The sequence below is a fragment of the Chroicocephalus ridibundus genome, chromosome 16 (genome assembly GCF_963924245.1).
Source record: "Chroicocephalus ridibundus chromosome 16, bChrRid1.1, whole genome shotgun sequence".
Taxonomy (NCBI): domain Eukaryota; kingdom Metazoa; phylum Chordata; class Aves; order Charadriiformes; family Laridae; genus Chroicocephalus; species Chroicocephalus ridibundus.
Genome location: NC_086299.1, coordinates 3,096,213 through 3,123,579, shown reverse-complemented (window position 1 = coordinate 3,123,579; position 27,367 = coordinate 3,096,213). Strand labels below are relative to the sequence as shown.

Below are 27,367 nucleotides of genomic sequence, written 5' to 3'. Positions count from 1 at the left end.
TCTGGGCAACCTGGGCCAGGGGCTCATCACAAAGAATTTCATCCTAATATCTCATCTAAATCTCCCCTCTCAGTTTAAAACCATTGCCCCTCGTCCCACGGCTCCCCTCCCTGCTCCAGAGTCCCTCCCCAGCTTTCCTGGAGCCCCTTTAGGGACTGGCAGGGGCTGGAAGGTCTCCCTGGAGCCTTCTCTTCTCCAGGCTGAACCCCCCCAGCTCTCTCAGCCTGTCCCCACAGCAGAGGGGCTCCAGCCCCCCCAGCATCTCCGGGGCCTCCTCTGGCCCCGCTCCAGCAGCTCCGTGTCCTTCTGATGGGGACCCCAGAGCTGGAGGCAGCGCTGCAGGGAGCTCTGTAGTTCAAGCCTGGAAAACATGAGCTTCCTTTGGCAGCTTCGAGGCATGAGATTTCTCTTAAATCATTAATATATCGTGAGAGGATTTTTGCCTAATGCTCCTCTTTTATTTTTCCTCTTAATAATAGCTTTGACAATACCTGATTATTTCTCCTGTTCTCTTTTCTTGTTTCTCTCCCAGTGAGCCAGCACTCCGGAGTCATTACAAACCACCTTGGGACCAGTGCCTCTTCCCCAAACTCGGAATCCGACAACCATGCACTTTTAGATGAAAAAGAGGATTCGTATTTCTCTGAAATCAGAAATTTTATTGCAAATAGTGAGATGAATCAAGCATCAACTTTAGCAGATAAAAGGTAGACAAGCAAATAAAATTATCTGGTGAGATGTATTGTTAACGTGGTTGAAAGACCCGTCAGCCTCTGTCCTGCAGTACTTGGTGTGAAACGCTCAAAAGAGAGAAATGTAACAGTTTGGGAGGAAAATGCATTCGACTTTAATCTCTAAGCTGTATCAGGTCTTTTCAGAAAGTGGCTTCAGTTAGGAGGGCTGACACCAGGGAGGCACGAACGGTTGGGGACTGGTGGGAGCAACCAGTGGAGCAAATTTCCGGAGAAGAGCAGGCAAGCAGGCAGGCTGCTGCCGCTGGCTCCAGCGCAATAGTTGTGAGAAAACACCGTTTCTCTAGGTAAAAATGTGAATATTGAACCATTACCTTCTGCCGTGAAGCCACGTGGCCTGTTCCATCACTGGTCAGAAAGTACTGGTTAAGGAAACCAGAGGCACCTGCTTTTCTAGTCTACTAGTTTGTTTCAGATCTCTCCGTATCACAAACCGTATTTTGACGGAGTGATATTCCGCCTGCTGCTATCCTGTTTTCACAATTAGCTGTTTAATGCCAATACTAAGGTTTAAGTCCAAAACGTAAGTGTGAGAAATCCACATGATGATGCGAAAGAACAGTGAGAAGCGTGGAACGTGCTGACGTAAAATTTCTGGTGAAGATGTTAGTCTTATTTTATGTCGCTTGGTGGCATCCGATTGGGTTCCAAGTCCATAGCGCTCGTGATCCTGCTCTCGTTCTCTTAACGTAATATAAAACCGCTAGTTTGGTGGAGTCCACTAGGTCCGTAGGGCATGAATAGCAAAAGCAATCTGAGAGAGAATTCAGGCTGGCTGTTAGATTACACCAGGAGGAAGCTTCCTCCTCCTGGTTGCTCGAAGGGAGATTGTTAGAATACAGTAGCACGGAGAAGGAGGAAAGCCGCTTGTCCCACCAAGGCTGTATTCTATGAGATGGAAACCCATCATTTAAATCCAGACTAGACAAAATTCTAGTTTGAAAAGCACTGGGACTAGTATATACTTGACGTGCTTATTAGCCCTTAAGACACTGTGAAGGCCGATTTTTAAATGTCTCAAACATGTTGGTTTTCATTTTCCTTGCAGTTTAAATAATATATATATATGTACATAAATATGTCTTTGTATTCATACATATGTATAAAATTATCAAGGTCTTGCATTACAGCGAAAACGCATGACTTACGCATTTGGCATCTTTTTTTCTTTTCTTTCTTTTTCCCCCCTGTGACCAAATATTTCAGGCCAGAAATCCAGGATATTGATGGCAATTCCCAGTGTCATGGATTAGCAAATGAGAAAACAGAAGATGTGGATGATGAAGATGAAGAACTGGAAGAGGAAGACGATGACAGCCTGACAGGGAAGTCACAGGATGAAACGGTATCACCCGCCGCAGAGCCCCGAGGAGCATTTGAGGATGAGGAGGATGAAGAGCCCACATCTCTCACCATGAGCTTTGACCACACCCGAAGGTGAGGTGGGCCATTCCCTTTGAGAAGTCAAACGGGGCTCAGAGTTCTGACCCAGTGTCACTGGTAGATTGTGAGTGCTGTTGTTTTATTTTTCAAGCCATGTATCATACCTCCAGTTTGATTTAAGCATTCTCTTGAGAGATTCCATTTTCACCATGGTGGGGGACACGAAACAAGTGGACTGCAAGGAGAACCTGGGATGAGGTGTATATCCAAGACTTGAGAAGTTTCTATCGGGGGAACAGTTAGTCCAACACAGAAAACAGCATTTTCGGGGTACCACAGTTCTCTAAACACTGGTCAGGGCAAAGGAGGAGGCCCGTCTGTGCCAGCCGATTTGTGCTGCTCTGCCCCTTTGAATTGGAGCAGAATGTTGTTGACTTCAAGTGGAGTTCTCAGAGCTCTGGGAAAAAGTGAAGCCTTTTTTTTCCCGAGGTCAAGCCACATCTAGACACCTTTAAAATTGAAGTTTGTTGCACATAGTATAGGCTTAGCCTTTTTTTTAGCCTCAGTTTCCTAATTGGTATTTGTAACAGATGTCCCACGATGCAAAGTAGTATCTTACTCGATTTCAGTGCATCACTGTTTTCATTGCAACTCAAAGACAATGCGGCAGTGTTCCTCAGACATTGATCCAGCGTCAGACATTTCAGGGAGCGGACAGGAGCTGGACATCTCCACACACGAGACCAAAGTGAATTGTAGCCACGCTGACTCACAAATATTGATAGCACTAATGCTTGTTTGTGCATAGTCGTGCTCTCCACTTTTTCTTTGCTCCTTGCATTTTGTGTCGTTGTCGTGTTTGTCTGTCCGTCAGTCCATGCATGTGGCTTGTGAGCCCCCCATGGTATGTGCATGCAGGCACTGGGTTAGCAACACGCACATTGGCGAGATGTGAACGGTGAGACGAGCTAACAACAGGTCAACCCCTTCCCCTGGTCATTGGTACAGGTGTATTGAGGAGGACGAAGCCGGCTTGTTAGATTTGGAGCAGATGCCGAATTTTGGGAAGGGGCTGGATCTTCGCAAAGCAGCCGAGGAAGCATTTGAAGTTAAAGATGTGTTTAATTCCACCTTAGACTCTGAGACAATAAAACAGACTCTGTACAGGCAGGCTAAAAACCAGGTAGGTATATGACAGACCATTTTATCTAGCTTGCCACCGGCACGTACGGTAGGGTTAGCAGGCAGCTGGCCTCCTTTAGCTAAGGTTTATTTTCCCCTTCCAGCGAGCAGGAATTCTAACCGTAATGCCTGAATCATATGTGAACCGTGTCTTGTTGCGACTGTGCTAAAGCAGAGGAGGAACGGAGTGGGCATCAGTTCTAGGTCACCAGGTCAATTTATCGCTTAGCCTGTGCCGGGAGAACATGCTTATATAGAAAGATAGAGGCATCTGTCTGGTTTTATCTGTCTGTATAAATGTTTTTATGACTATTACTTATTTATACTTTGGGATGGGCCTTCAGTTGGTACATACTAAGAAACTCGAGGTGTGGTCTGCAGGAACAGTGATGAAGTATCCTTGGGTTTGATTGTAAAAGGTGTAATGGACAACAGCATTTCCAGGACTTGCAGTCCAGCAAGTCTAGAGAAATTCCTCATGTATCTCCCTGATTTCTAAAAGCAAACCATAAAATGGAAGTCTGCTTACTGAGCTAGACCAGTTCAGACCCACCAAAAAACCCAAAATGACATCTCGGCATCTATTGGAGTTTTGAGAAAAGTCTGGAGGTTTGGGGCAGATCCATTTGTGCTTTCTGCTTTTTCGTTAAACCAAAATGCTCAGTCCAGTTTTATGAAGTTCGTATCTTGATCCCTACAAAAGGATTCTCACGAAAGAGCTGTTCAATAAAGTTACATCACTGGACTGGACTGGAGAGGGCATACTCAACCCTTCGTGGGCGATGAGTAGAGCTGTTGCCTTGGAGTCTCTTTCTAACCTTCAAGCAACAGAATTTGTCATTAAATCTATTTCAAATGTCCGGCAAAGCAGTAGCTTAATGCAGTTGCCAAGCACAACATGATTTTTGATTTATCATCACCCAAAACTTGTGAAATTATTGTTCTTTTTCATAGTAGGTGCTAGTACTGAAGCTGGGGTAGGTCTGCTTGAAGATAAGACACAGCTTTTTTCCGGGTGAAACTAATTTAAACACAAGCCACTTGCCTGACTCTTACATGTGTCCTGTGACTAATATGCCGAATATACTAACACTTCAGGAACAGCTTGCTCTTTTAACATTTCTACTACATTGTTAGGTGCTGTGCTTGGGTGGGGTGGGCTATTTTTGGTTTTTGAACCAATTTTATAACGTATGAGGTGCACGAATGGTTACACTTAAATCAGAATAAGTAACTTAAGTAATTTGAACCATCTCTTGTGCAGGAAACGTAATAGTAAAACAACTTTTGTGTGAGCAGCACAGCACTCCTTTGTGGCTGTCCTTCTTCTAAGCAATTTTAGAAGCGTGCACGCCTATAGCGCTACAAAGCTGTACCTCTTCCAGCACGCACCTACAAAACCTGAATGCGTTGGCTTGACAAGTAGATCTGACTCTCAGCTTTTGAGAGGAGAGGCTGAAGTTGGGTAATTGTTCCTATTGTCACCATTACAGTTGCGTTACTAAGGGTCCTGCTGCGCTGAGCGCTGTACTGGTGTCCCAGATAACGTCTCGTCTTTGTCTGTTGCCCTGCAAAGGATTGGGTGGGTGGGTGCAACCTCCGTGAGCAGGAGAGGCCCCAATTCCATTGCCAAGTAGGAGCATACGTTACACCGGCTAAGGCAGACCAGGGAGCGTGGGGACCGTGTCCTCCTCTGTCTCAGGTCGTGGGTGGCGATTACGCTGGCCTTCACCTCCGGTGTGTGAGGTTATCATCTACCTAAGTCTTCACGTCACTTGTGTGGGCTGTGAAAGGACACGAAGGTGTGTGAGACAAGTAGTCTTGGAGGAGGGAGAGCGTCTAGGTTACAAAGAAGCAAGCGGGTTGTCATAGAGAAAACGGACGTCTTGCTGCATTTTTCTCAGCAGACGCTTTTAACCGTTTCACTGCAGCAATAGATCTACCGTGCCAAGAGCACATGGACACACTGGTAATGCCAATGAGCATTTCACGCCTATATTCCTAAATAGCTGCGGTCTCTGCAGGCACCAGGCAGCTCATGCCAAGCAGTGGGTCAGGGTGGTTATCCTGCTGCCCGTCGGCCTGCAGCTGGCGTGGATGTTGCTTCGCCATTTCGGTGGCGTGTGATCGGGCACTGGTCTCACTTAGCCACTTGCTTGTCTGTAGAACAAAACAACACAAACTAATTGGCATTCCGCATGTAGCGGCTTTCCCCTGGGAGCAGAGCCTAGAATCAAGCGTGTGGGTTTGTGGCCAAGCACGGAGCTGGCACAGAAAGGGTTTGGTCCTATAAAAGCCAGTGGGAACGATGGCCTCTGCTGAGTAACCCTACCACTGCCTCTAAACTTGGTGGCAATTTGGGCAGTTGGAACGATGGCGTCACCCTGGCATGTGGATGGACATTTAGACCTGCTGGCAAGGGTCTCAGCCCCGGGCAAAGGCTCCGTTTCCCATGCGGTTGGTGTGCTGTGCTTCACACGGTTGTTCCAGCCTGTCCCGCGTGTGCGCTCACACGTCTCCTCTGCGTTACTCTCTTCTCCTCCAGGCTTATGCAATGATGCTGTCCCTGTCTGAGAACGCTCCCCTCCACACGTCCTCCCAGAACTCGCTGGGTGCTTGGTTGGACATGGCAGGAGCAGCTTCAGAGTCGGGGACCTTTAACCCCATCAACCACCTCTGAGAGGTCACCAAGGCACTGGCCAGAGTCCAAGCGAGGAGGCGGTGGTGCTGCAATTATCCTAGCAAAAATCCTAGCAAGCAGAAGATGGATGAGAGGGCCTCAGGGAGTCGTCTGGACTTTTGGCTGAGAAGGAAACCTGTCGCATCCGACCTGCAAGTCCTGCATTTTTATCTCTCCAGAGTTTTCACTTCTAATTTATCAGAACGAACCTCTCCAGAACTGGACAACCCTGATGCAGCCCTAGGAGTTCACAGTCTATAGGAATAGCACGAGCAAGACACGAATTGCAACGGTGCAATCAAATATTGGCCCCTCTAACGTTACAAACCAGTCTCACTGAGCCAGTAAAGCCTGCGTATTAATGAAAGCTTGAAACCATTCGGTAGCATTTCCTTCCAATTCAGCTGGATAGTGAAGTCATAAGGCAAGAGAGCCAGGTGCGACCCATCCCTGGTGCAATTCTGACCTAGTCACTGGAGTTATACCAGGGAAGGGTAAATTCAACCCATTTAATTGACCCCCAAAAGAATTTGAAATTCTGCGCTCCCACAGAAATGCCGCCCTATCCCTTGTTCCCAGTGAAACGTATTGGCACAGTGCAAAGCGTCTCGAATGCGAGGCCACGTTGCCTGCACTCGTGATACACCACATCCAGCGCCCCGGGTGAGAAATCTTCAGCCTGGGGCGTTGCTGAGGTTGGGGTTATCGATGTACCGTGCAAATCTGTGGTTCACGGTCACGGCTGTGCCCTGGATGCCCTGTGTGCGTGTGCCTGCGCTGCGAGGTTAGGAGAGCTTTCCTTCTCCGTGCGCCCGAGCTGCCGCGGGGCTGGGAGCGTCGGCGTGTGTCAGAGCAAGGCGTGCGCAGCTGGTGAGGGGCCGGGGGCACCGCCATGGACCGGGCTGCGGGAAATGCTTGGACTTTCCCAGGCAGAGCGGTCCCGGGGTAAACCCCTGCCCGTGCGCGAGAAGGCGCGCGTGGTGGGCGAGGCTCGCCTTACGGGGGGCGATTCAGGCACATCTTCTCCTTTATCTCCCAGGGCTTCTTTGGGTTTTCTTAGAGCGACATCCTTTCGGTGTCGATAGTATCCAGGAACTGTGGCAGAAATTTCTGACTCATGCAGTTGTTTTGGTATGCTGGATGGTTGCTCATGCATAGCACACCGCTGTTTGGCCTCTAATTTAAGTAGAAAGATTAAAATTTCCTTGCTTCAGCATCCTCAGGGGTACGGCCCTCTCTTCGAGCACACAGCTAAGAATCAAATTGTCTCTCTGACTCTAAAATTGCTCACAGGTATTTAATGAGTGATTTTTAAATCGCTTCAAAGTCTCATCTTCTTTACCGATACAAAGCAGCCTCCAGAAGTACTGTGGTGTTCATGCTGTTCTACACTGCAGTTGCAATCTGCTGTTGGAGCAGCGGTTTCGCAGGTAAAGCTGAATTACGGAACAGTCAGGAAAGCAATCGGACCTTGCAAAGAGTAACGTTGGCCACACAGATAAAGTTTAGAATGTGTGTCCTGAGAATTTTTCTAAGTGCAGCATCTAAAGACGAGAAATGCCGAGGCTGGAGTGCTCCTGCCGCTGAGGGAGGACACGCGCTGCATTTCGCCCGTTGCAGCTCCACAGCCACGGCCTGGCTGGGCACGGGTCGCGTCCCGAGCCAGGGAGGTCGAGAGGAGCTTTTCCCACTGACTTCAGCGTATTTTAGTGCTGGGCGTGCTTCTAGGAAGTGTTGTACCAAGTGATAACTGCTTGCAGAACTGGGTTAATGGCCGATTTCAGAGAAACAGCAGCCAGCGGTCAGTATATCTGCCTGTAAATACTTGACGTGCGCAGCCCCTCTGCCTTCCCGGCGTGGAGAGAACAGCCGGAGGCGTCTGTGCCGGGCCGGTGTGAAGGGAGGCGGTGGCGAAGCCTCATCCCAGCATGCCAAAACAAAGGCAGCCGCCACTCAACTAAAGCGGAGGTTGTGTCAGGAACAAGACCCTTGTAACTCCCTCCCTGCAGCCAGGAGGCTGGTTTGGGATAGCCGGGAGCATCCCCTGTCCCCGGGGGGAAGCGTCTGGGGTAGCTTTGGCGCAGAAGGGACTCCAGGTAGATTGAGCAGCACCGGTGTGTTTCCCAAGAGCGTTTACCCTTCCTTTTTGGTTTTCGGCAAGGCCCTGTGAAAGTGCCCAAGGCTCCGAGCCCACCGGTCGGTGTAAGCCGAACTGCTCCGTGTATTTGCACAAGGCTCCGGGGTGAGGAGAGCCCGAGAGCCCAGAATGTCAAAAGAAAGCCGGCTCTGCGACGGGGCCGGGCCGTTCCCGTCCCGGCACATCTGCCTCCGCTGCTGCTGCAGCACAGCCCTGCCCAGGCGCTTGGCCTTTAAATTATTCCCACGGGGGCCAACTGAAAATAATAAAAGAATTGTGTTTTTTTTTTCCTGATGGAATTTATTTTAATCTGTATATAACTTGTAATTTTTTGCTAATTCTTTTCCTATTTTATTTCTTCCTTAACAGTATTTTTTGCATTAGATATCACTATTGTGAAGAAATAATGTTAATATAAGTATGTAGTGAAGGACCAAAATGGTGTAATTAAGGTTGTATGTTGTATGATTGATAACCAGGGAGTAGGAAGATTTTGTCCACGTGCCAAGTGACCCCGATCAGTCCTGCTAGCCTTGCTGCCGACTCTCCAGACAATCACACGGTCTGTTACTTTTGCCTTGAAGCGGCCGCTGCGTCAGACGCGGGTTTCTATTTATTTCCTCGGCCGGTTGGAAAAGCAAACGCAGCCTCCGCCAGCGAGCGAGCGGCCCCTTCCCCGCGCGCCCTTCGCCGAGCACGGCCAGCAGGACCGGGGAGGCCAGCAAGGGATGCCACCGTGCCACAAGTGATGCCACCGGTCTGACAAGTGATGCCACCAAGCCGCAAACAATGCCACCATGCTGCGTGTCCCCCCGGCAGCCCCTGCCGCCCGCTGGGACTGGGGTGCAGCCCCAGGAGCTGGGGGGACCCGGTGCCTCCCCGGGTGCTGCAGCCCTGGGAGGGAGCAGCTGACGGAGCCGGGGGCCAGCGGGCGACTCTGCCGAGGGGACGCGGACACGGAGCTGGTGGCAGCGCTGGGTTGGTGGGGGCTGCCAGCCTGGCTCCCCGGCACACACAGACTCATCCGGCGAGCGATGCCAGCACGGCCCGGAGCAGCGCTCAGCCGCTGTGGGACCGTCAGACCTGCAGGTTCCCAGACCTGCCCCAGGAGAGCACGGAAACGCAGCCCGGCCTTACGCACGGGGATAGATGGGTCCTGTCCGTTACAGCACGAAAGCCCGAGCTGCAGCCCCCTGGCTCCTGGAGTATCTGCTTGGAGCGAACCCTACGTCTGAGCATCTTTCTGCGGGGCCGCAGCGCTGTCTGCCCTGTCGGAACGAGATCTGTGGGTGACGGCAAGCGCTCGCGAGCTCTGGCCCGGTGTCGTGTTCATCGTCGCTGAAGCAACCTCTGAAGGCACCGCGCTCCTCGGCAGGAGGAGACAGCGCGGCCGGGGGAGCGGCAGGGAGCCGGGCTCCGGAGTCGGGCCCAGCACCGAGCAGTGCAGGCGTTCCCGTGGGGGTTTCTCTGGGGGTGTTCGTGGTGTCCCCCCCAGTGTCTCAGCCCCCGGCCGGTCGGGGTTTCTCCCGAAGCACCGTTTGTTGGCAGCTCCTGGCTCTGCCGAGCTCGCGCCGTTGCCGTCTCCCTCGCAGGCTGTTCTGCTCCCCGGGGCTCTGCGGCCAGGGATGGGGAGGTACAATCCAGCCAGGGATTAAGGACATTAAAAATAGCGTTTTTAAAATCATGAAATGATTTTTTTTTTCCTTTTCATATTTCCTAATTCAGTTTTCTTCCCGTTTTCTCTAGCTAGTGTCTGTTTGTTGTAGGATCTCCCGACTCCTCTAATTTAGCACTGATTACAAGTTTTAATTTTCCCACGGTTAAGATAAATAAACAGAAAGCCTCACTGAATCTCTATTTATCTTGTAGCTTTCATTCAATTGCACTTGAAATGTGTTGCAACTCCTGGCAGATGTTTTAGGTTTTGATTTGCTGTTGCAGACAACAGCAATCCCTTGTTCTGAAGGGCGTCTCGAGGCGGGTTCTGCCACCAGGGCGCAGGGTGACAGCTCTGGGTCCCTTGGCTTCCCTGGGCCATGGCTGCCACCATCGCCCGGAGCTGGGGCGCCGTGGCCCTGGAGCGGCACAGCGGGGCGTGGGGGGCGGTGACCAGAATTGCTCTTTGTTGGAAAGCCAGGGCACCGCTCGAGGTGGGATTTAAACCAAGAATATTCGTGTAGCATCTATTTATTAAGAGTATTTTCACATCTCGTAGCCATATCGCCACAAGAGCAAGGAGGAGAGGCGGGGAAAGCCCTGTGAATTTGGGGTATAACCAGCTAAGCCGACGGCCCCTGGCTGTTCCCGGGCTGAAGTAAAGCTGCCCTGAGAAGGGTCCTTGCTTCTCCCGAGCACGGCTGTGATCGCGGCTACGTCCTTCTGCCTGAGCCGGGTCGGGAGGGGAAGGTGGGTCTGACGTGGGTGATTTCCCTTTCTCTCGCCTGCTCGGCCCGCGGCAGTGGGGACTCGTGGGGATGGCTGTGGGTGATGCAGGTGCTGCGTGGCTGCCGTGCCGGGCTCTCCTTTGGGCCACGCCAGCCCCCGCTTTGCTGTGTGCCGCACACGGGTGTCCCTGCGGGGCCGGTGCCTGCCTGTGACAGTGCCCCGGGCCGGGTCCTGCGCCTGGCGGGTGCGAGGGGACACGAGGGGACGCCAAGGGATGCGCAGGGCTCCGCAGGAGCAGCCGGGTGCCGGCAGCAAAGCCGAACCAAGCGGGGCGAAACGGCAAAACGCCGTCCGAGTTTTCTCAACTGCATTCGGGGACAAAACACAGCGCTTGGTTTCCGTCTTGCTTAGAACAGACTAGTGGAAGCTTTCGATTCCTCCCTAATCAGCACTTAGACTTTCAATAGACGCTCTTGAAAAACGGCTTCTTTTCCACTTCATACGAAGCATTTCGAAAAGCACTTGCACAACGACGTGAACGTGTTTGACTCTAAGCATCAAAGCACTGGATTGTGAGCCCCCCCCTCCCCCCCCCTCCCCCCAGCCCATTTCAATCTACTGACTTACATTCGATTTTTACGTGCTGTATTTTGTGTGTGTGTGTGTGGCGGGGGCGGGGGGGGAGAGGGAGCGTGGGGGTGTCGGAACCTGCCCGGTTCCGGGGGCGGCGCATCCCGCGCGCGTCGGTGCTGGTAACGTACGGGCAAAACCCTCTGCTCCCAGGCGACGGTCAGTAGTGTTCTCACAAAGCCATGAAAACTTTTTCTCTGTAGTGTTGAGTGATACTGTGATTAAAATGTTATTGAATGATTCCAAGATTATTTTTTTTTTTCTCTTTCTTCTTCTGTCATTAATTCTTAGTACCACTTTGGAAAAAAGAATGAAAAAGAAAAAAAAAAAAAAAAAAAAGGCAGCTTTGATTTCCAAATGTGCAATTCACATGTGAACAAAGTAATTCTGAAAGTAATTCTCAATGTATTTTACATTCTCGTTGCTCTCTTCAAAGCGAGAGATGTTTTGCCCTGATGTCATTTCCAGCCTGCAGAAGATGTAATTTAAAACATATATATATTGTGCTTGCGAGAATCATAAATCTGTGCATCCCATGTCATTCCTTTTCCCATTGTTACAATACAGATATGATTTTAGGTTGTTTGTTTTTTTTTTTTCTTTAGAACTGTATAGTGTTTTTTTAAATCAATTGTAAATGTCTGGTTTTCATATAATGTTTAAAAAACATTGAGAAAGAGGATGGTGCTTGTTCCATATCATTCTTGATTGTATATTGCTTCTGTTATGTTTATAAGTAAACTGTGCATGACTTGTGTTTAGCAGTCATTATTGTGTCTGTTTGTGAAATTTTTATTAAAAAGAAAAAAATTCCGTAGATGCACTTATTGTATATGTGATTAGATTTTGCGTCCGAGGCTAGAAGCCTTGAACTGCCAAGGAAGAAAAAAAAAAAAAGTGTTGGCAGTTATTAATTAATATGAAATCGCTTTGTTGGGAGCATAATGAAATAAAAGATATGAAGTGTAGAAAATAATTAAAAAAAGCGATTTTACAGATTTCATTTTGATGCTTGTGATAAAAGACAAATGTACTTGTGTAGAGAAATTCCTTTAAAATAATGAATAGAAAAAGCTGATTTTGAGGTTAATGCTGTAGAATAGGAATGTATACCAAATGTAATCTTTCCAATGCTACAATGAATTTATACATGAGATTGATATGCAATAAACCTGTGTGCTTTTATAAGCAATGGTCCTGTGAGCTTTTTTTTGGTGGAAGAAGGATGGAGACCCAGCGTCGTGCAGAGTGACGGCGTTTGGACGGCTCCGTTTCTCACTCGGCCGCACGGTACGTTGGAGAGGCGGAACGCGGCCGGGCAAACCCAGGAACTGAAGGGGAAGGACATGGAAATGGGAGCTTCTACGGGGGCGGTTTGGGGGCGTTTGGCAGGAAGAAACGGTCTGATGAAGAATTGGATTTCAGAACTTTTATAGACTGCAAAAATAACAACTTTTATTCCTTCTCTTCCCAAGCGGCTCGTCCGAGTGCGGCAGATGCCGGTGCTGTGCTGTGGGTGCTGCTGGCGACGCCGTGCATCCTCCCCAAGAGCCCCCAGCGGCTCCGAGCACTTCCACCCTCTGGTGCCCAGCACGATCTTTGATTTTCTCTGTTGGTTTCCAGCGCGGGGGGTGTGAGCGAGCAGCCCTGGCAGCGGGGGTGTTGACGTCCTCCTCTGAGCGCCGCGGGGGGTGACCGCCTGCGCGGTGCCCAGCGCTGGCAGAGCATCCCCGTGTTGTGAATGACGCGGCAGAAGCCTAACGAGCCCTCACCGCCTCTGCGGCGACTTTGTTGTCTGACGGTTGATGTGCTTGGTTTGTAATACTTCAAAAGGGCTTCAAAAAATTAAATGATGGACGCCCCTCCTTGCTGCCGAGGTCCAGGAGGTGCCACCGAGCGGTGCCTGTGTCCCGCTGAAGGGACACGTTGTTCTTGCTGGGCAGTGTGTACGGGGAAGAGTGAGAACCTTCTGGGGTGGGGGAACGGGTCAGGACAAAGAATTAGTGAGCTCTCTCAGAACGTCAAGAATATTTCCTTTCACAACCGGGAGCTGAGAGTTAGCGAACTGTCTAGTGATAGCGGTCAGATGTTTCAGCGGGGGCCCTGGGAGCAAAAATGACTTGAAAGCAGGGGCTTTGAACTAACAACACGCATTACAAAACTGATGAATGGTCCGCGCTTCAAAAAGTCATTCATCGTGATCAAATGATGGTATCCTACATACAGCATAATAGCCCTTCCCTGGAGTTTGCCATGGAAGGGTTTCAGTCTTAGCTGAACTCTTGAGTGGAAACCCTCTGCCTCTCGGGGACGGCTGGCAACCTTTCTCCTTATTAGCCCCGGAGGGGAAGGAAAAAAATCTATCGGCTAAGAAAGCTCTGATAATAGAGCGATTGTCAGGCAGGCCTTAGCGAGAAGAGAACAGTCTTTTAAAAGAATATTGCTGACAAGTGGACTTTGTCATCCAGAAAGCACTTGAGATTCACCATAAACCAGCGAGAGAAAGGCTCCATTTTTTGGGGGGGGGGGGGTGGAATGAGAGCGGGGGGCAAAAGAGAAGGTCAAGGAAAAATCTGTTCCCAGTAAATACACAGAGCGCTGTTGAGCCGGGCCTTACTGGGCAGCTGAGTGACTGGGCGGCTGTCAACAGCCTGACCCTCGGGTCCTCCTTCCACCAGTGGCTCCAGCTCCTGACTTTGGTGGTACCAAAGCGTCCGACACTGGTGTTTTCTGCACCTGGAGGGGCAGCCTGGGGTTACGTTGAACCACTGAAGACGTAAACTGCTACAGCAAGGCTTGTACCGGCCTTCAGTGAGAAAGTCCCTGGGCAACCGAGAGTCTGCTGCTGCTCAGCCCCTGAGGACAGTCGGAGGCGCAATAGTTTGTCATTAATGTGATGGGAGGAAGGTGCCAAATAATCCTGTAACCTTCAGAGACCTTGGTGAGGAGGCTTTTGGGAACGGGTGATCCTGAGAGTGCCCAGGGGCTGGGAGAGAAGTAGAATCGTAGAATCATAGAATGGATTGGGTTGGAAGGGACCTTTAACAGGCCACCTAGTCCAACCCCCTGCCGCGAGCAGGGACATCTTCAATTAGAGCCGGTTGCTCAAAGCTCCATCCAACCTGACCTTGAGTGTTTCTAGGGATGGGGCATAGAATCGTTTTGGCTGGAAGAGGCCTTTAAGCTCGTCAAGTCCAGCCGTTAACCCAGCGCTGCCAAGTGACCACTGGCCCGTGTCCCTCAGCACCAGCCCCTTTAAATACCCCCAGGGGTGGCATCTGCTGGGACGTGCGAGCGCTGCGCAAACACCTTCTTGAAGAGAGGGCAAGAAAAATAATTCTTAGTTAATTTTAGTTAGTTCCTGTTAAGCAGAGGCGGACCCCGGGTGCAGAAGGTGAGCAAAGCCCTCCTCCAGGCCGAGATGCCGGGGGTACCGGCTGCCGGCAGCCTCGGGGTACCGGCGGGTACCGGAGCGCTCCGGGACACCCGCCCCGGCCCGGGCCCCGCCGCCTCCCGCCCCCCCCGGGATGCTGGGCCAGGGGGCGCCGTCCCGTCCCCTCCCCTCCCGTCCCGTCCCGTCCCGTCCCGTCCGCTCCGTCCCGGTCCCTCCCCGGGGCGGCTCCGCGCCCGCCCCCGCCGCGGCCCGTCCCGCCCCGCCGCCGCCGCGCCGGGCTCCGGGAGCGCGGGGGGGGCGGTGCGAGAGCCAGGGGGGCCCCGGAGAGGGACCGCGACCGGGAGCAGGGCCGGGACCGGGCCGAGGGGCTGCCGGGCGTCCTCCAGATCACCGGCGCCGGAGCCCCGCGCAGGGCCCGGCCCCCCCCGCCCCGCCGACCCCGGGAGGAGGAGGCGGGTCCCGGCGCCGGGCAGCGCCTCTTCCGCGCCGGCGGAGCGGGAGCCGCGGGTGAGTAGCCGGAGGGTCGGTCCTTCCCCGAGGGTCGGTCCTTTCCCCGTCCCGGCTGCTGGGGCCTCCCCCGGGGGTGGCGGTGCCGCGGTGGGTGCGGGGGTGCCCCCTCCCGGGGCGCGGGCGGGAGGCGTGGAGTTGCCGTCGGGGCTGATGGGAGCCCGGGCACGGCCGCCCCGGTGGGGCTGGGGGGGTGCAGCCCGGTCCGGCCCTTCGGTGGCACCAGAGCCCCGGGGCGGGGGGGGGGGGTGTGTCGCAGCCCCCGAAATGGGGCGTCCCTCTTTGTTGTTCTTAGGGCGAGCGCTAAGGGTTGGCTTCGTCTGCGCCGAGACGGGGTTAGGAGCAGACCGCGGTGCTTTTCTCGTCCCTGGGCGTTTGGCAGCTCGCTGGCCCACAGGCGCCTGTCCCTCACGCGTGTGTCCCTCGTCCCAGGACGGGGAAACGAGCACCGTCTTGATCAAATGAGCTTTGGTTGATGGGTCCGTTTTGTGCTTCTGCCGGTCATCGATGCAGGGGAATACACTCAAGTCTTGGGTTCAGTTTCCTGGTCCTTGGCCTTTGGAAAAAGGAACAGCTTGGAGGTGGCGGTGGCATACAATGAGATTTCAGTTGAGAGGGATTAAACCATGTTTTTTTTTCCTCAAATGATGTAAGGGGGGAGGCCGTGGGCGTAGAATGCTCCGTCAGGTGTTTGTTCCGGAGGTGCACAGGACGGGGGGTGGCTCGGGAGGAGACGGGAAAGGTTAAACGCGAGCGAGGAGCTTGAGGGAGCGGGGCAGGTGATTTTGCAGGCGGTGTGGAGCTGCTCCTCGGAGTGCTCTGGGACAGGTACAAGCTTTGAGGAGCACAGGGCTCGCGGTGAGGCGCCCACCGGGGCTTTCTCCGCACGTCAGCCTGGGGGAGGTGGTGTGGAGAGGGTGGCAGCCAGGAAGGTGAAGGCTGGCCCCCGTGGCTCAGGCTGGTGGCACCCTTTGTCCCCAGAGGGGATTAAGAGGGGACAGGGAGCTGCGGCAGAGGAGAGTCGGGGCTCGGTGGGGCTCCAGGCCTGCCCCGGCTGCGCGCTCAGGTGGGAGCTGCCTGGTTCCTTCTCCACGGCCCGGCTGCTCCCTGGCGCCTCATCCTGCACCGCTCTGCCGGCAGCCAAACGTGGGCTCCAGGAGCCACCAGCCCGGCCCTGACATATGGCAGGGCTCCGAGAGAGGTGTGTGGATGGTGAGAGCATCACGAGTGTGTCCGTATGGGCTCTGCCGGTGTACGGCACCCGGGGAAAGCGGCCCCGCGGTTCCCCCTGCGAAGCGGAACGCTGGCACTAAGCCTAAGTGCCCTCTGCCTTACTGGGAGGAGTCATCCCATCTGTCTCTGTCTGTCTTACGCAGCGCTCTGGTTCCCTGTGCCGCCGCCATGTCTCGGAGCCCCCCTGGCAGCTCGGGGGACGAAGAGACCTTTTTCCTGGAGTACCGATGCCACCCGCTGCGGCCAGAGCCCCCCAGCCCGACCTCCCCCGCTGGGAAGAGCAGCTGTGCCGCGGCGCCCGATGCCACCTCGCTCTCGGCACTGGGCTCTCCCACCTCGGCTGAGCCGCGCCGCATCGTCCTCAGCACGGACAGCCCGGCCGCCCTGAAGGTGGGAACCCAGCAGCTGATCCCCAGAAGCTTGGCCGTCTCCAGCAAGACCAAGAACAGCCCCTCCCGGCACCAGAGCCTTGGGGCGGCCGGGTCCAGCCGGGAGCCCCCGGGCCACGACCCAAAGCGGGCGTCTGTCCCCAGCCTCTCCCCGGAGGAGGAGGTGGAGGATGATGGAGGGGGGGCCCTCAAGCGCAACCTGAGGAACATGTCCTACCGCGCGGCCATGAAGGGCCCGGGTGCGGAGTTGGAGCCGGCGAACGCCGTCCCCTTGCTGAAACCCGTGTCAGAGGAGGGCAGCGCCCGGCCTGACCGCAGCCCCGGCAGGAACAAGGTGGGTTTTGCGCCCGCTGTCACCCAGTTGCTCCCAGGTGGGGGTCAAGCCCCCATTTTCGTGGTGATGAGCTGCTGCCGGCGGATCTGCGGAGCCTTTTCCCTGCAACTCCTGTCAGCCACGGAGCTGAGCGAGCCCGGCGTGGAGCTGGCAGGGCTTGCTGAGCCTGATGACGTGACTTGTGGCTTGGGAAGCCTGCGTGTCACCAGCAGGTCCCCGGAGAGCCCGGAAACAGCCGACATGGCTTTCGTGGGGAGTGTAACTGGCTGCTGTGTGGCCCTCGCTGTCGGCAGGCGGCCGCGGGCATGTTTGCAGGGTGGGGTTGGCCGGGCGCGCGGCTCCGCGGTGGCGGTCGGCTGTACACAAACATGGGTGAAGCAGGGCTGGGGAGCGGGAGGCTCCAGTGCAGGCAAAGTCCAGGTGTGAGACAGAGAGATGTGAAAGGCGGCGGCGTAACTGCAAAATGGTTTAGATCGCGACCCTGATAACGCAAGGTGAAAGCTGAGTCACTCCGGTAAGGCAAACAAAATCTCAGACAAAAATCAGGCTGAAAGAACAGCCTGACGGGCCGTGCAGGTAACTTCTCCTCCTTCCTGAAGGAGCTAAACTTTTCCTGTAGACAGAAACACAGTGGCCGCAGCGTGTTCTCCTCTTCTTCCTCTTGCAGAGAACCTTTGGGCGGAGGCGGGTGCAGAAGCGTGGCGGCTCGTTCAAGGACCGTGAGTGCTGCTCCCGTCCTCCCAAGCACGCCGGCTCTGGCATCCCCTCTGCCTCGCAGGGCACCGGGCGCTTCCCAGCGGAGAGAATCCCTGCAAGTCCCTTTGCCACGTGTGCTGCTGCTTGTCCCGCGCCTGGGGCAATTGCTTTTGCCTTGTTTCCCCCGCTGCGAGAGGAGCATGGCAGCCCTGCCTTCCCGCTCCCTGGGGCGTGATGAAGCTGCCGTGCTCGCAGCTGGAGCGCTCCCGGCTTTGCTTGCTCCGGGCAAACCCGGAGAGCTGCGGGAAGCTGCCGGGAGCGGGAGCTGCTGGTGAATTGGAGCTGTGCAAAGTCCGACCTTGGTGGGGAGGTGCTGGCCCGGCCTCGCCGGCGCCCGCGGCAGGGCTCCTGGCGGCGGTGGGAAGGGAAGCCATGGGCCGCAGCTGGGAGAGGCTTCGCTGACCTTGTGCCTTTTCCCATGCAGAGCCCCGGCTGTACCAGGAAATCCGTGAGAGAGGTCTGAACTCCGTCAGCCATGAGTCAGATGACGATTTGCTGGACGAGTCCATCCCAGAAGAGCCGTCCCCACCGGGTGCCACTATCGTGGTGCAGAGCTACCGCCCGGCGCAGGTGACCTGGAGCCAGCTCCCGGAGGTAGGGGCAGCAGCGCAGCACGGAGGGTCCGACAGGCCCCGCTTGCCCTGGCCGCGGGCTGCTCCCATGCTGGTGATGTCTTGTGGTCACAGCTGAGTGTATTTTAAAAGCTGTCTGAGCTGCCAAACAAGCTGTGAGCGGGTAATTCTGCAGCGCTGGTCTTTGCCATGGGATGTTCTGGGGCTGTCCGGCCCTGGCTGGGACACGCAGGTTCCTGCCCAGGCTCGTCGGGATGCCGGCAGAGCTGCTGCGGTTGTGGTCGTGAGAGGTTCACCCGCAGACGGGGGAAAGGCAGATGCTCCTGCTGCGTACCTGGGCTTTCCCTGCTGGCCCCTGGGGAGAGCGATCTCCTCCTGCGGAGTAGCAGCAGCTGCTAATCACTGAGGGCTGCGGAGCCGTGGGAGATGGTGGTGCTGCCAGAGTTGCGGTGGGAGGTGGTGCTGCGGTGGGAGATGGTGGTGCTGCGGTGGGAGATGGTGGTGCTGCGGTGGGAGATGGTGCTGCAATGGGAAACGATGCTGCGGTGGGAGATGGTGCTGCGGTGGGTCTGGTGGGCTGTGCGGGGCTGGACCGCACTAGAGGGCGTGCAAGGACCGTCGGTCGGGGCGAAGGCGGCAGCTGATGCGGCCTCTCGCCCGCAGGTGCTGGACTCTGGCATCCTCCAGAAGATCTCGCCCGAGGAGCGCAAGCGGCAGGAGGTGAGAGGAGCCTTCGGCGTTCCCAGGAGGGTGACGTGGATGCCAAAGGCAGCGGGGACATGAGTGGCTGTGTCCGGGAGCTCGTGCACGGGGGTTGGCTCGGAGCAGGGCTCTGGGTTATGGTGCTGCTGCTTTTTCCAGCAGCTCTGGGACTGGGCAGCGCTGGGAGGGCTCACCCGCGTGTCATGGAGGGGATGCAGGCAACTCCTTCGGATGCTGGTGGGAAGTAGCTGCTGGAAGGGAAAACGTCTTAGTGCTGTGGCTTATTAATGCCTGAGTGCACTAGAACATGCTGAAGTTACTGGTGTAGGTCAGGCAATGCATGAGATGATACAGGGAATGCCGTACCGTTCGAGCTAAGTAATTTCCAGTGGTTTTGTGCCAACTGAATGTAAATAAGATATACCAAGTTTTAATTCACTGCCTTGTTTAGTCAGTTTGTGCTGTTACGTCTTCACTGCCCTGCTTTTTTTCAGGCAATGTTTGAGATCATCACTTCTGAGTACTCCTACATGCACAGCCTGAGTGTCCTGGTGCGCCACTTCATGCGGTCGGAGGAGCTGAAGGGGACCATGACTCAGATGGAGCACCACCACCTCTTCTCCAACATCAGCGACATCCTGACGGTCAGCACAAGGCAAGTGGGGGCCATTGGCGTGGGGTTGGGACCAGGCAGGCCGGGAGGAGGGACTCTGGAGCTCTGTTTATTTGCCGTATGAAAACAACCATCCCTTGGATTTGTTAAGAGAATGAAACATCCCACCTATTGCCCTTTTTCCTAATCCCTTGTGTCGCAGCATGCTCCCCTGCGGTGCCTTCCTGCCGTTACATGCTCAGGACCTGAATGTCTCATGGAAGATGATCTGTTACTCTTACGCCCAGTTTTTTTAATGGGTTATAATGGTGGTGCTCAGTCGTGCAGCTGCCATCGGGCACCGAGGGCTGGCTGAGCCCCTGTCCCCATGCTCGGGACACTCCTGTGTGCCTGGAGACTCCTCCTCAGGTGTCCTGGTGCTGCCATGAAGCTGAAACTGCCCCTTCAAAGAAACTGCCCCACCATAAGCGTGGCCTTTGCTGCCCAGGAGGTGGGGAGCGGGTGCTCGGGGCGGCCGGCGAGCCGTGTCCGTGTGGGAAAGAGCAGGAGGAGAGCGCGGGCCTGGGAACTGCTGCGGGGGCGTTGAGGGCTTGTGGCTTCCGCAGCTGGCCAGAAGCGGCCCTGGTGGGGCAGAAACGAATATTCCCGGAGAGCCAAAGCGGAGGCGGGATCTCGTGCGGGAACGGAGGAAGCGTGTGCGTCTGGGGCCGGGGGTGCTCGAGCGCTGCGTCCCCCGTCTCTGCAGCGGAGCTGCCGGGGCCGCGCTGGAGCCGTGGGTGTCCCAGCTGCGTGGGGCTGACCAGGGCCTTGTCTCCTCTGGGAAAACTGGGGAAAAGCAGCAGTGGGAACATCGTTAAACATACATGTGTTCGGTTTGTCCGGCCCTAACGAGTGGCGTAGCGACTTTGTTTGAAATTCTCTCCTTAGCTTCTTTGAAGCCCTAGAGAAGCGACACCAGGAAAACCTCCTCATTCCTGACATCAGTGACATCGTGGAAGAACACGCCTCGAACCACTTCACTCCCTACGTCAGCTACTGCTCCAATGAAGTCTACCAGCAGAGGACTCTCCAGATGCTGCTGTGAGTGCTGCGAGGGAGTTGCCGGCCAGGGTCTGGGCTCCAGGGCGGCCAGCTGGCTGCCGACGGGACTGCGACCTGCCCGCGCCTCCCTCAGCCTCTGGCTGTTTCCTTTTCCCTAAGGAATGCCGTCTCCTTTCTGAGCAGAGTTTCTTCTAGACCTCAGTGCGTCTGTGTCGGGTGATTAGGATGTAGTTTGTGTTGCGCAGTAAGAAGGGTGAAGGACGGGGAGAAGTGGGGGAAATGCTACCACGTACTGAAAGGCAGATGGGTCTCGCCAAGGTCAATAGCACATATGTGGTGTGTTAGGGACATGTGGGGAAGCTGTTTGCCTCCGGATCATGCTGGTGGTGCAGGTCAAGTGCGTGCCTGCTGTTGGTACGTCCACGGCTTTACCTGCCTTTTGGTGGACTCGACATCTCTCGGTGCTTTTCCCCCACCTCCTGACGGCTCCGTCCCTCCCCAGCCCAGCTGGGTGCTCGGAGATCAGGCTGCCCTTGAGCAGCAGGGGCAGAGCTGGGAAAAATCTTGATAACCGAAGAACAGAGTTAATGGAGCTTTCTTGTCCCGTTCCAGAACCACAAACCCCTTATTTAAAGAGGCCTTGAAACAAATTGAAAGGAAACCAGAATGTGGAGGCCTGCCAATGATATCCTTTCTCATTCTCCCTATGCAGAGGGTAACGCGGCTTCCCCTGCTGTTAGATGTAAGTAAGTCACAGGGTGGCATTGCTTGGCACCTCTCAAGAGGTGACGGTGTTACAGCCCGTCTTTGGCTCGCTGAGCCCGGGACAGCCTCCTGCTTGGACTTCCATCCCTCTGGGAGCCGAGGCTGGGATGCCTGAGCCTGTGTTCAGGATTTAGATCCAGAGCGATCTCTGCTTCTTGTGGGTGTCGGATGCACAGCTTAAAGCGTTGTGAATAACGCTTGACGTCTCGGCACCATCCACCGGAGCGACGTGAGGTTCTTCTGTGCCCCGTGCTGCACCTGGGTACCCAGAGTGGGGTGACACGAGCGTCCCGTTTGATTAATAGTTAGATGGCCCAGGAGGGGGGAGCAGGTTTTGCACAAGCTTCACTGAAATCTGGGACTTGTGGACGCAGCTGCTGTAAACAGCAAAGCTGCTGGACGTGGGATCTCTGGTAACTGCTCCCGGTCCGTGGTGGGCTGCGGCAGAGAGGGCCAGGGGAATGCCCGGTGCGCGGGGTGATGCTCAGGCACGTATCTGATGTGAAAGCCCCAGCAGAAACCAGATTCACTGCTAAACCTTGCTTTGTGCCTCTCCCGCTGCCAGGCTGACCGTTGGGAACGGCTCGAGCCGTGCCACGTCCTGAAATCCCAGGGAAGCGGCTGATGCGCAGGTCTCTGTCTTGCAATGTCACTAAAGCATCTTGTCTTGACATTCTAGACTGTCTGTCAAAAAACAAAAGCATGCACTGCAGCGTACGGAGCTGCCACCAGAGCTCTGAAAGCCATCAGCAAGGTGAGGCCCGGCCGCCAGCTCTCCACCTTTCCTCCTCCAGCTCGTCACCCTGGCCCCGAGCCTGCCGTTCTGGCCTCTCATTTTCCCCCCTACATCGGTTCACTTGGGATCTCTCTGCCCCAAACAGCTGCTGGATCTACACGTCTTCTCCCTCGCTCGCCTTTTTCACCTGATCTTGATTTTTTCCTTTTTCTTGCCGTCTTTCCTTCTTTCCTCTTTGGCCCATCATTTGTCCTTCCTTTCAGTGCCATCTTCTCCATTAGCGCTCTCTCTTCTCAGAACCTCGAGGTGACAGCGAGCTGTGACACTCACTTGCCGTGGTTTTTGGAGATTTAGGCAAAGAGTAGTGAACAAAGCAAAGAGCAAAATGTAGGGGAGCAAAGGAGCATCGGGAGCGGTGGGAGTCGTGCTCCCCTGTCTCCTCTCCATCTGGTTTCCCATCTGGTGGTCACTCACGCAAGGCAATGCACCACGGAGATTACGGCCACCAAAGTGGCGGTGGCGGCTCTTCCTTTTGTCCGCCTGAAGCCCAGCTCTTGGCAGTGCGCTCCTGCTGCTCATGGTCTGTCCGGCTTGCTCATCCCTTGGTGGAACAAAATGCGTGGCCCCCATCCAGACCACGCTGGACCACCCTGCCCCGGGCTGGAGGGGTGGCCGGCAGAGCGGCATCTCGCCAGCGCGAGGGGCCAGGGTGCCACACGGCTGCCCGCTCAGTGTGGCATTGCTTCACCTGCCTGTGGAAGGCCTCTGCCCTCCCCTCCCCCTCTCTGGGCATTCATCCTCCTCTCTTAATTCTGATTAATTCTTCCTCTTCGTACTGCTCCTCGGTGAAGCTCGGGCTTGGTGCGGTTTCACTTTTGTCCTTCTCCAGGCAGAGGAAACGTGCCGTTTCTCTCCTGGAGATCTCCTTAGTGGCAGGAGAACCTCCAGCTGCCTTTCCCCAAACCTGGCTTGAACCCTGTGCCGGGGCTCGGCTGTTTCTGCTGTTGAGGGAAGCCGCTCGACCTGGCGGCGGAGGACGGGTGGGCTCAGCCTCCTGCCATTCTCCTCTTCCCTTGGGGTGTTGTTCTTTTTCTAGCTGGTGAAGAACTGCAACGACGGAGCGCGCAGTATGGAGAGGACAGAGCAGATGTACACCCTGCAGAAACAGCTGGAATTTGGAAAAAAGAAGGTGAGGTCTTGTGGAAGTGGCGGGAGGAAATGTTCGGGGGCGTGCTGGGAGAGTGGCCCATCCCAGGCGTGTCAGACCTGTCCTGGGAATCCTTCCAGCTGGAGCATCGCTGCTGCAGGACCAGCAGCACCGCTCCATGCCCCGGGTGGCCTTTTTTTTTTTTTTTTTTTTTTTCCTGCTGTTCTGACTTAAATCTGAGTTTCTGGGCGCCCGCCCTGCCAGCTTGGAGGGTTCAGCAGAGCAGTCCTGGGTAATCCACGCTCCCTCACAACCCTTCGCGTTCTCTTCTGCCTCGGGCTGAGCCTTCATCTCCCGCTCACGGCGGTGAAAGCTGGACTCGCCCCTGACAAGAGGAGGTTTTCCCCGGGCAGATCGGCTGGCAGCGCGCTCTGCCCTGGCTGGCTGGTTCCCGGCAGACGCGGCCTTCGTCTGGCTGTGGGACTGTCAGGTGTGGGCAGCTTTCCAAAGGGCTCCGGTAAAGCCTTGACACGGTGCCCCGCTGCTGCCGTGCGGGGGGGGCTGCGTCTCCAGGTGTGCTGCTCTGCTTCCTCACCGGCCTTCTGGAAAGGCTCCTGGAAAAAACGCTTAAAAATGTGTGATGTGTCCATCCCGACTGTCCCCGGGGTCCACTGCAAGTTCAAATACAGGTTCTGGGCTTGGTTTTGCCTGCTGCCGGTGAGCCAGTAAGTCAGGACTTTTCTTTGATCCGTTTCAGCCTTTCCCGCTGATCTCTGCGTCCCGCTGGCTGCGGAAGCGGGGGGAGCTGTACCTGCTGCTGTCGGAAGAGGCGGGCATCTTCCGCCGAGGCGCCGGCAGGCTCTGCTACCTCTTCTTGTTCAATGACGTCCTGATCATCACCAAGAAGAAGAGGTAAGGCTCGGGGGGACACACCCCTTGCTTTCCCTGCATAACAACTAGGGAGGTTAAAAAATCTCGATTTCCCAAGCAGCACGTAGCCTAAGCGATTCCCGAGATTTCCCCGTTTTGACCTTTATTGAGGTGTCCCTTGTTGGCCAGAAGGGAAGCGCCCAGCCCCACAGCCCTTGGCCTTGCTTCTGTTTGTGGCTGGCCGGCCGGCAAGTCCGCGGAGCCGTGTCCCACCCCCGGGCATCAGCCCATGTCCTCACCGTGATGGTCACCTCGGTGGTGCCCACTGGACTTCACCCGCCGGGGCTCTGGGCCGTGCCGGGGGGCAGCTCGGTCCCCGATGTCAGCACCTGCTCTGCGGCTGTGCGTGGCTGAGGTGCCGATCCCGTCCTTGCCGCAGCGAGGAGAGCTACACTGTCATGAACTACGCCACGCTGGACCAGGTCACGGTGGAGAAGATGGAGAACGCCGAGCCGCCTTCCCCCCCGCCCGGCAAGGCGGGGAGCGGTGGCACGGCCCGCGGCGCGGCTGGCGGGCACCTGCTGCGCGTGGTGATGGAGAGGGACAGCGAGGGCAGGCGGGAGGAGGTCGTGCTGTCGGCGGAGACGCTGTGAGTGGCCCGGTGGCGTTTCACAGGGTGCACGTTCTTGCTTGTGGGATAAACTGGGGCCCTGGAAATCCCCCTCAGGCCTCTGCAAAGCACCTTTCCCTCCCTCCTCCTCCTCCCAGAAAGGGGGACCTGCGCGGGCTTCTCCCCTTGCTGTCTTTTAGATTTCCCATATAATTCCTGTATAATGCTTCCCCTGGTGCAAATTAAGCAAAGCGGCTGGGTGATGTGTACCAACTTGTGATGAATCTTTGCATTGAATGCTCTGACCAAATGCTTGTCCAGTCTGGCTTCCCGGGAAAGCCTTCATCCTGCTGGGAATTTCCCAGCTGCTGCCAGCAACAGGGATGCTGTCTCTACGCCTTCTTTTGTAACATGGGCTTTCCCTCTGCCAGGAGTGACCGGGCCCGGTGGATTGCTGCGCTGATGCACCGAGAAAAGGAAAAGCCGGACACCACTCCTAAAGGAGGTACCAGGATGCTGGAAGTCAGGGGATTAGCGGTCAGGCTGGAGCCTGAGCATTTCCAGGCACAGGTTTTTACCCTGTTCTTATCCGCTCCTGCTGGCGAAGGGGCTGAGGACGTGTGTCGATGGAGGGAACACGGGGTACCACGTGATGGAGAGGAGAACTCAGGGTACCAAGCCTGGCTCATTAGGAGTTGCCTCCCATTAAGTTACCGGTCACAATAAACCTTTGGTACATTCCCTAGGAGGCACAGTGAAATTCCAGCGATGCCTCAGGCTGTAGAAGAGCTTTGGCTTCCCCTCCCCATGTGCTTGGAGGGGGCAGGCGGGGAAGGGAGCAGGGTGCGGGGCTGCGGCTGCCGGCCGTGCCTGCTCACTCGGGCCCTGCTGTCCCCCGCAGAGCTGAGCCAAGTGGAGATCACCCGCGCCTACCTGGCTAAAGAGGCGGACGAGATTTCCCTGCAGCAGGCGGACGTCGTCCTGGTGCTGGGGGGAGAGGACGGTGAGTGTCGGCAGCGGGGAGCTGCGGCCGGGGAAGGCTTACCTTAGGTGGAGCAATGGTGGGGTGGAAAAGCTTCAGTGATCCCACTGAACCAGAATTTTAGCAATTTCCAGAAGCTTCCAGGAAACCCTAGCTGCTGGTGGGGTCCGTGTCGCTGGCTGGTGCTGTGTCCCAGCAGATGACGGTGGGTCCATGGCATGGTGGAGGTGGCACTGCCAAGGGATGGGCGGCTGGTGCGTCACTTACCAGTGACTCCACGGCGCAGGCTGTGGCTGGCAGCCAGCAGCAGAGACCACAAAAGTCCGAGAAATAAGCCCCAGAAGCAATAAATCAGGAACCTCCTCCCCTGTGAAGCTTTCCCTGGCCGCCTCTGGCCGGTGCCGCCGGGCAGGGCAGCGGTGGAGCCCTCTCCTTCCACCGCGTCCCTGGGGGCTGTGGCCCGTCCCCCTGGCGTGACCATCCCCGCTCCTCTCCTAGGCTGGTGCTGGGGTGAGCGGCTCAGGGACGGCGAGCGGGGCTGGTTTCCCCAGTCCTGCGCTCGGCAGATCACCAGCCGCACGGCCGTGGAGTGCAACGTCCGACGGATGGAGCGGCTGCGGATAGAGACCGACGTGTAGGGTGACAGCCGAGGAGAGATCCCTCTGCCGTGACTTATTTCAGGGGTCCTCAAACCTCTGTGGACTGAGCCCATAGCAAGAAGGGAGCGGCAGCCCCTTTCTTCTTGAATTTTGTTTGTCTTGAGCAGTCACAGGCGGCAGATCTTATCGTTCAGGACCGGTCTTTGTAGTGGCCGTGACAGCAGCTAATTAATGTGAGACCTGGCATCCGAGCGCTCCTGGCCAACGTTAATGACCTGGAACAGGCTTCAAGAGGCAGCCAAGGTGTTGGCTCAGGCTGAAAAGGCCACGGCCGTGTCCTGGGCTCTGTGAAGTGCCTCCTGCTGCCGTCCCCTTCCCTGCTGACCTCTGGGCCGATGCCTGGTGCCAGCGGCTCCACACCTTGCGAGGGAAGAGCCGGGGCATGGGGCGACCATACCTGAATCAAGCTAGTTATTCCTTGACTGAGTTTTTCCCTCCTGTTTCTTTTTTATTCTTTCATTTTTTTCTCCCCACCATTACTCTCGGTTCTTTTGAACACAGCTGTGACCTTGGCAGGGGGAGGTGATACCTTGCACTCACTTGCCAAAACATTAGGTGCTGGAGCCGGCGGAGTTGTCCTCGTGGTGTCAGGTCTAGGGCCAGAAAGGGGATGCTCCGGCCAGAGGGAAGCAGGGCGAGGAGTGACGCTGCGGCCCCCGGCTGCCTCTCCCCTCTCCAGGGGGGCTGTGCCCGGGCAGAAGGTGGGGGGTCACTCCACCGCAGTCATGGAGGGTCAAACCCCATCCTTCCCGGGGCAGAGTGGTCCCTTCTCCTGCCCTTCTCCCCCAGAATTAGCACCCACAGGTGATTAACGAAGAGGCCTGCGGCAGGGTCGTTGCTTTGTCGTGGCTGAGCCGTTCACAGCTGGGTTTTTCCCCAGCCAGATGTTTAATGCCGCGGGGCCGTCG

The 27,367-nt window shown here is 55.8% G+C and overlaps 2 protein-coding genes across 5 annotated transcripts in view; both read left to right on the top strand.

The window, feature by feature from the left end:
- The window catches only part of PRDM16 (PR/SET domain 16), a 334,663-nt gene extending 322,347 nt beyond the window's left edge, over window positions 1-12,316 (top strand). For 3 of the 4 annotated variants that reach the window (XM_063353750.1, XM_063353749.1, XM_063353752.1), the window contains 4 exons: window positions 533-707; window positions 1,959-2,189; window positions 3,144-3,318; window positions 5,863-12,316. In XM_063353750.1, the coding sequence (XP_063209820.1) occupies window positions 533-707; window positions 1,959-2,189; window positions 3,144-3,318; window positions 5,863-5,997 (716 nt within the window). In that variant the 3' untranslated portion in view covers window positions 5,998-12,316. The remainder of the gene's footprint in view (window positions 1-532; window positions 708-1,958; window positions 2,190-3,143; window positions 3,319-5,862) is intronic. The other variant, XM_063353751.1, reaches the window with a different exon arrangement.
- A 2,504-nt stretch (window positions 12,317-14,820) lies between these two features.
- On the top strand, window positions 14,821-27,355 carry ARHGEF16 (Rho guanine nucleotide exchange factor 16). The gene is made up of 15 exons (XM_063354039.1): window positions 14,821-15,050; window positions 16,427-17,006; window positions 17,674-17,725; window positions 18,187-18,356; window positions 18,998-19,054; window positions 19,531-19,691; window positions 20,577-20,729; window positions 21,303-21,432; window positions 22,135-22,209; window positions 23,288-23,380; window positions 24,096-24,250; window positions 24,648-24,857; window positions 25,250-25,323; window positions 25,720-25,821; window positions 26,299-27,355. The coding sequence occupies exons 2-15, from the start codon at window positions 16,452-16,454 to the stop codon at window positions 26,436-26,438; spliced, it is 2,127 nt and encodes a 708-aa protein (XP_063210109.1). The 5' UTR covers window positions 14,821-15,050; window positions 16,427-16,451; the 3' UTR covers window positions 26,439-27,355.
- The last annotated feature ends 12 nt before the right edge of the window (window positions 27,356-27,367 follow it).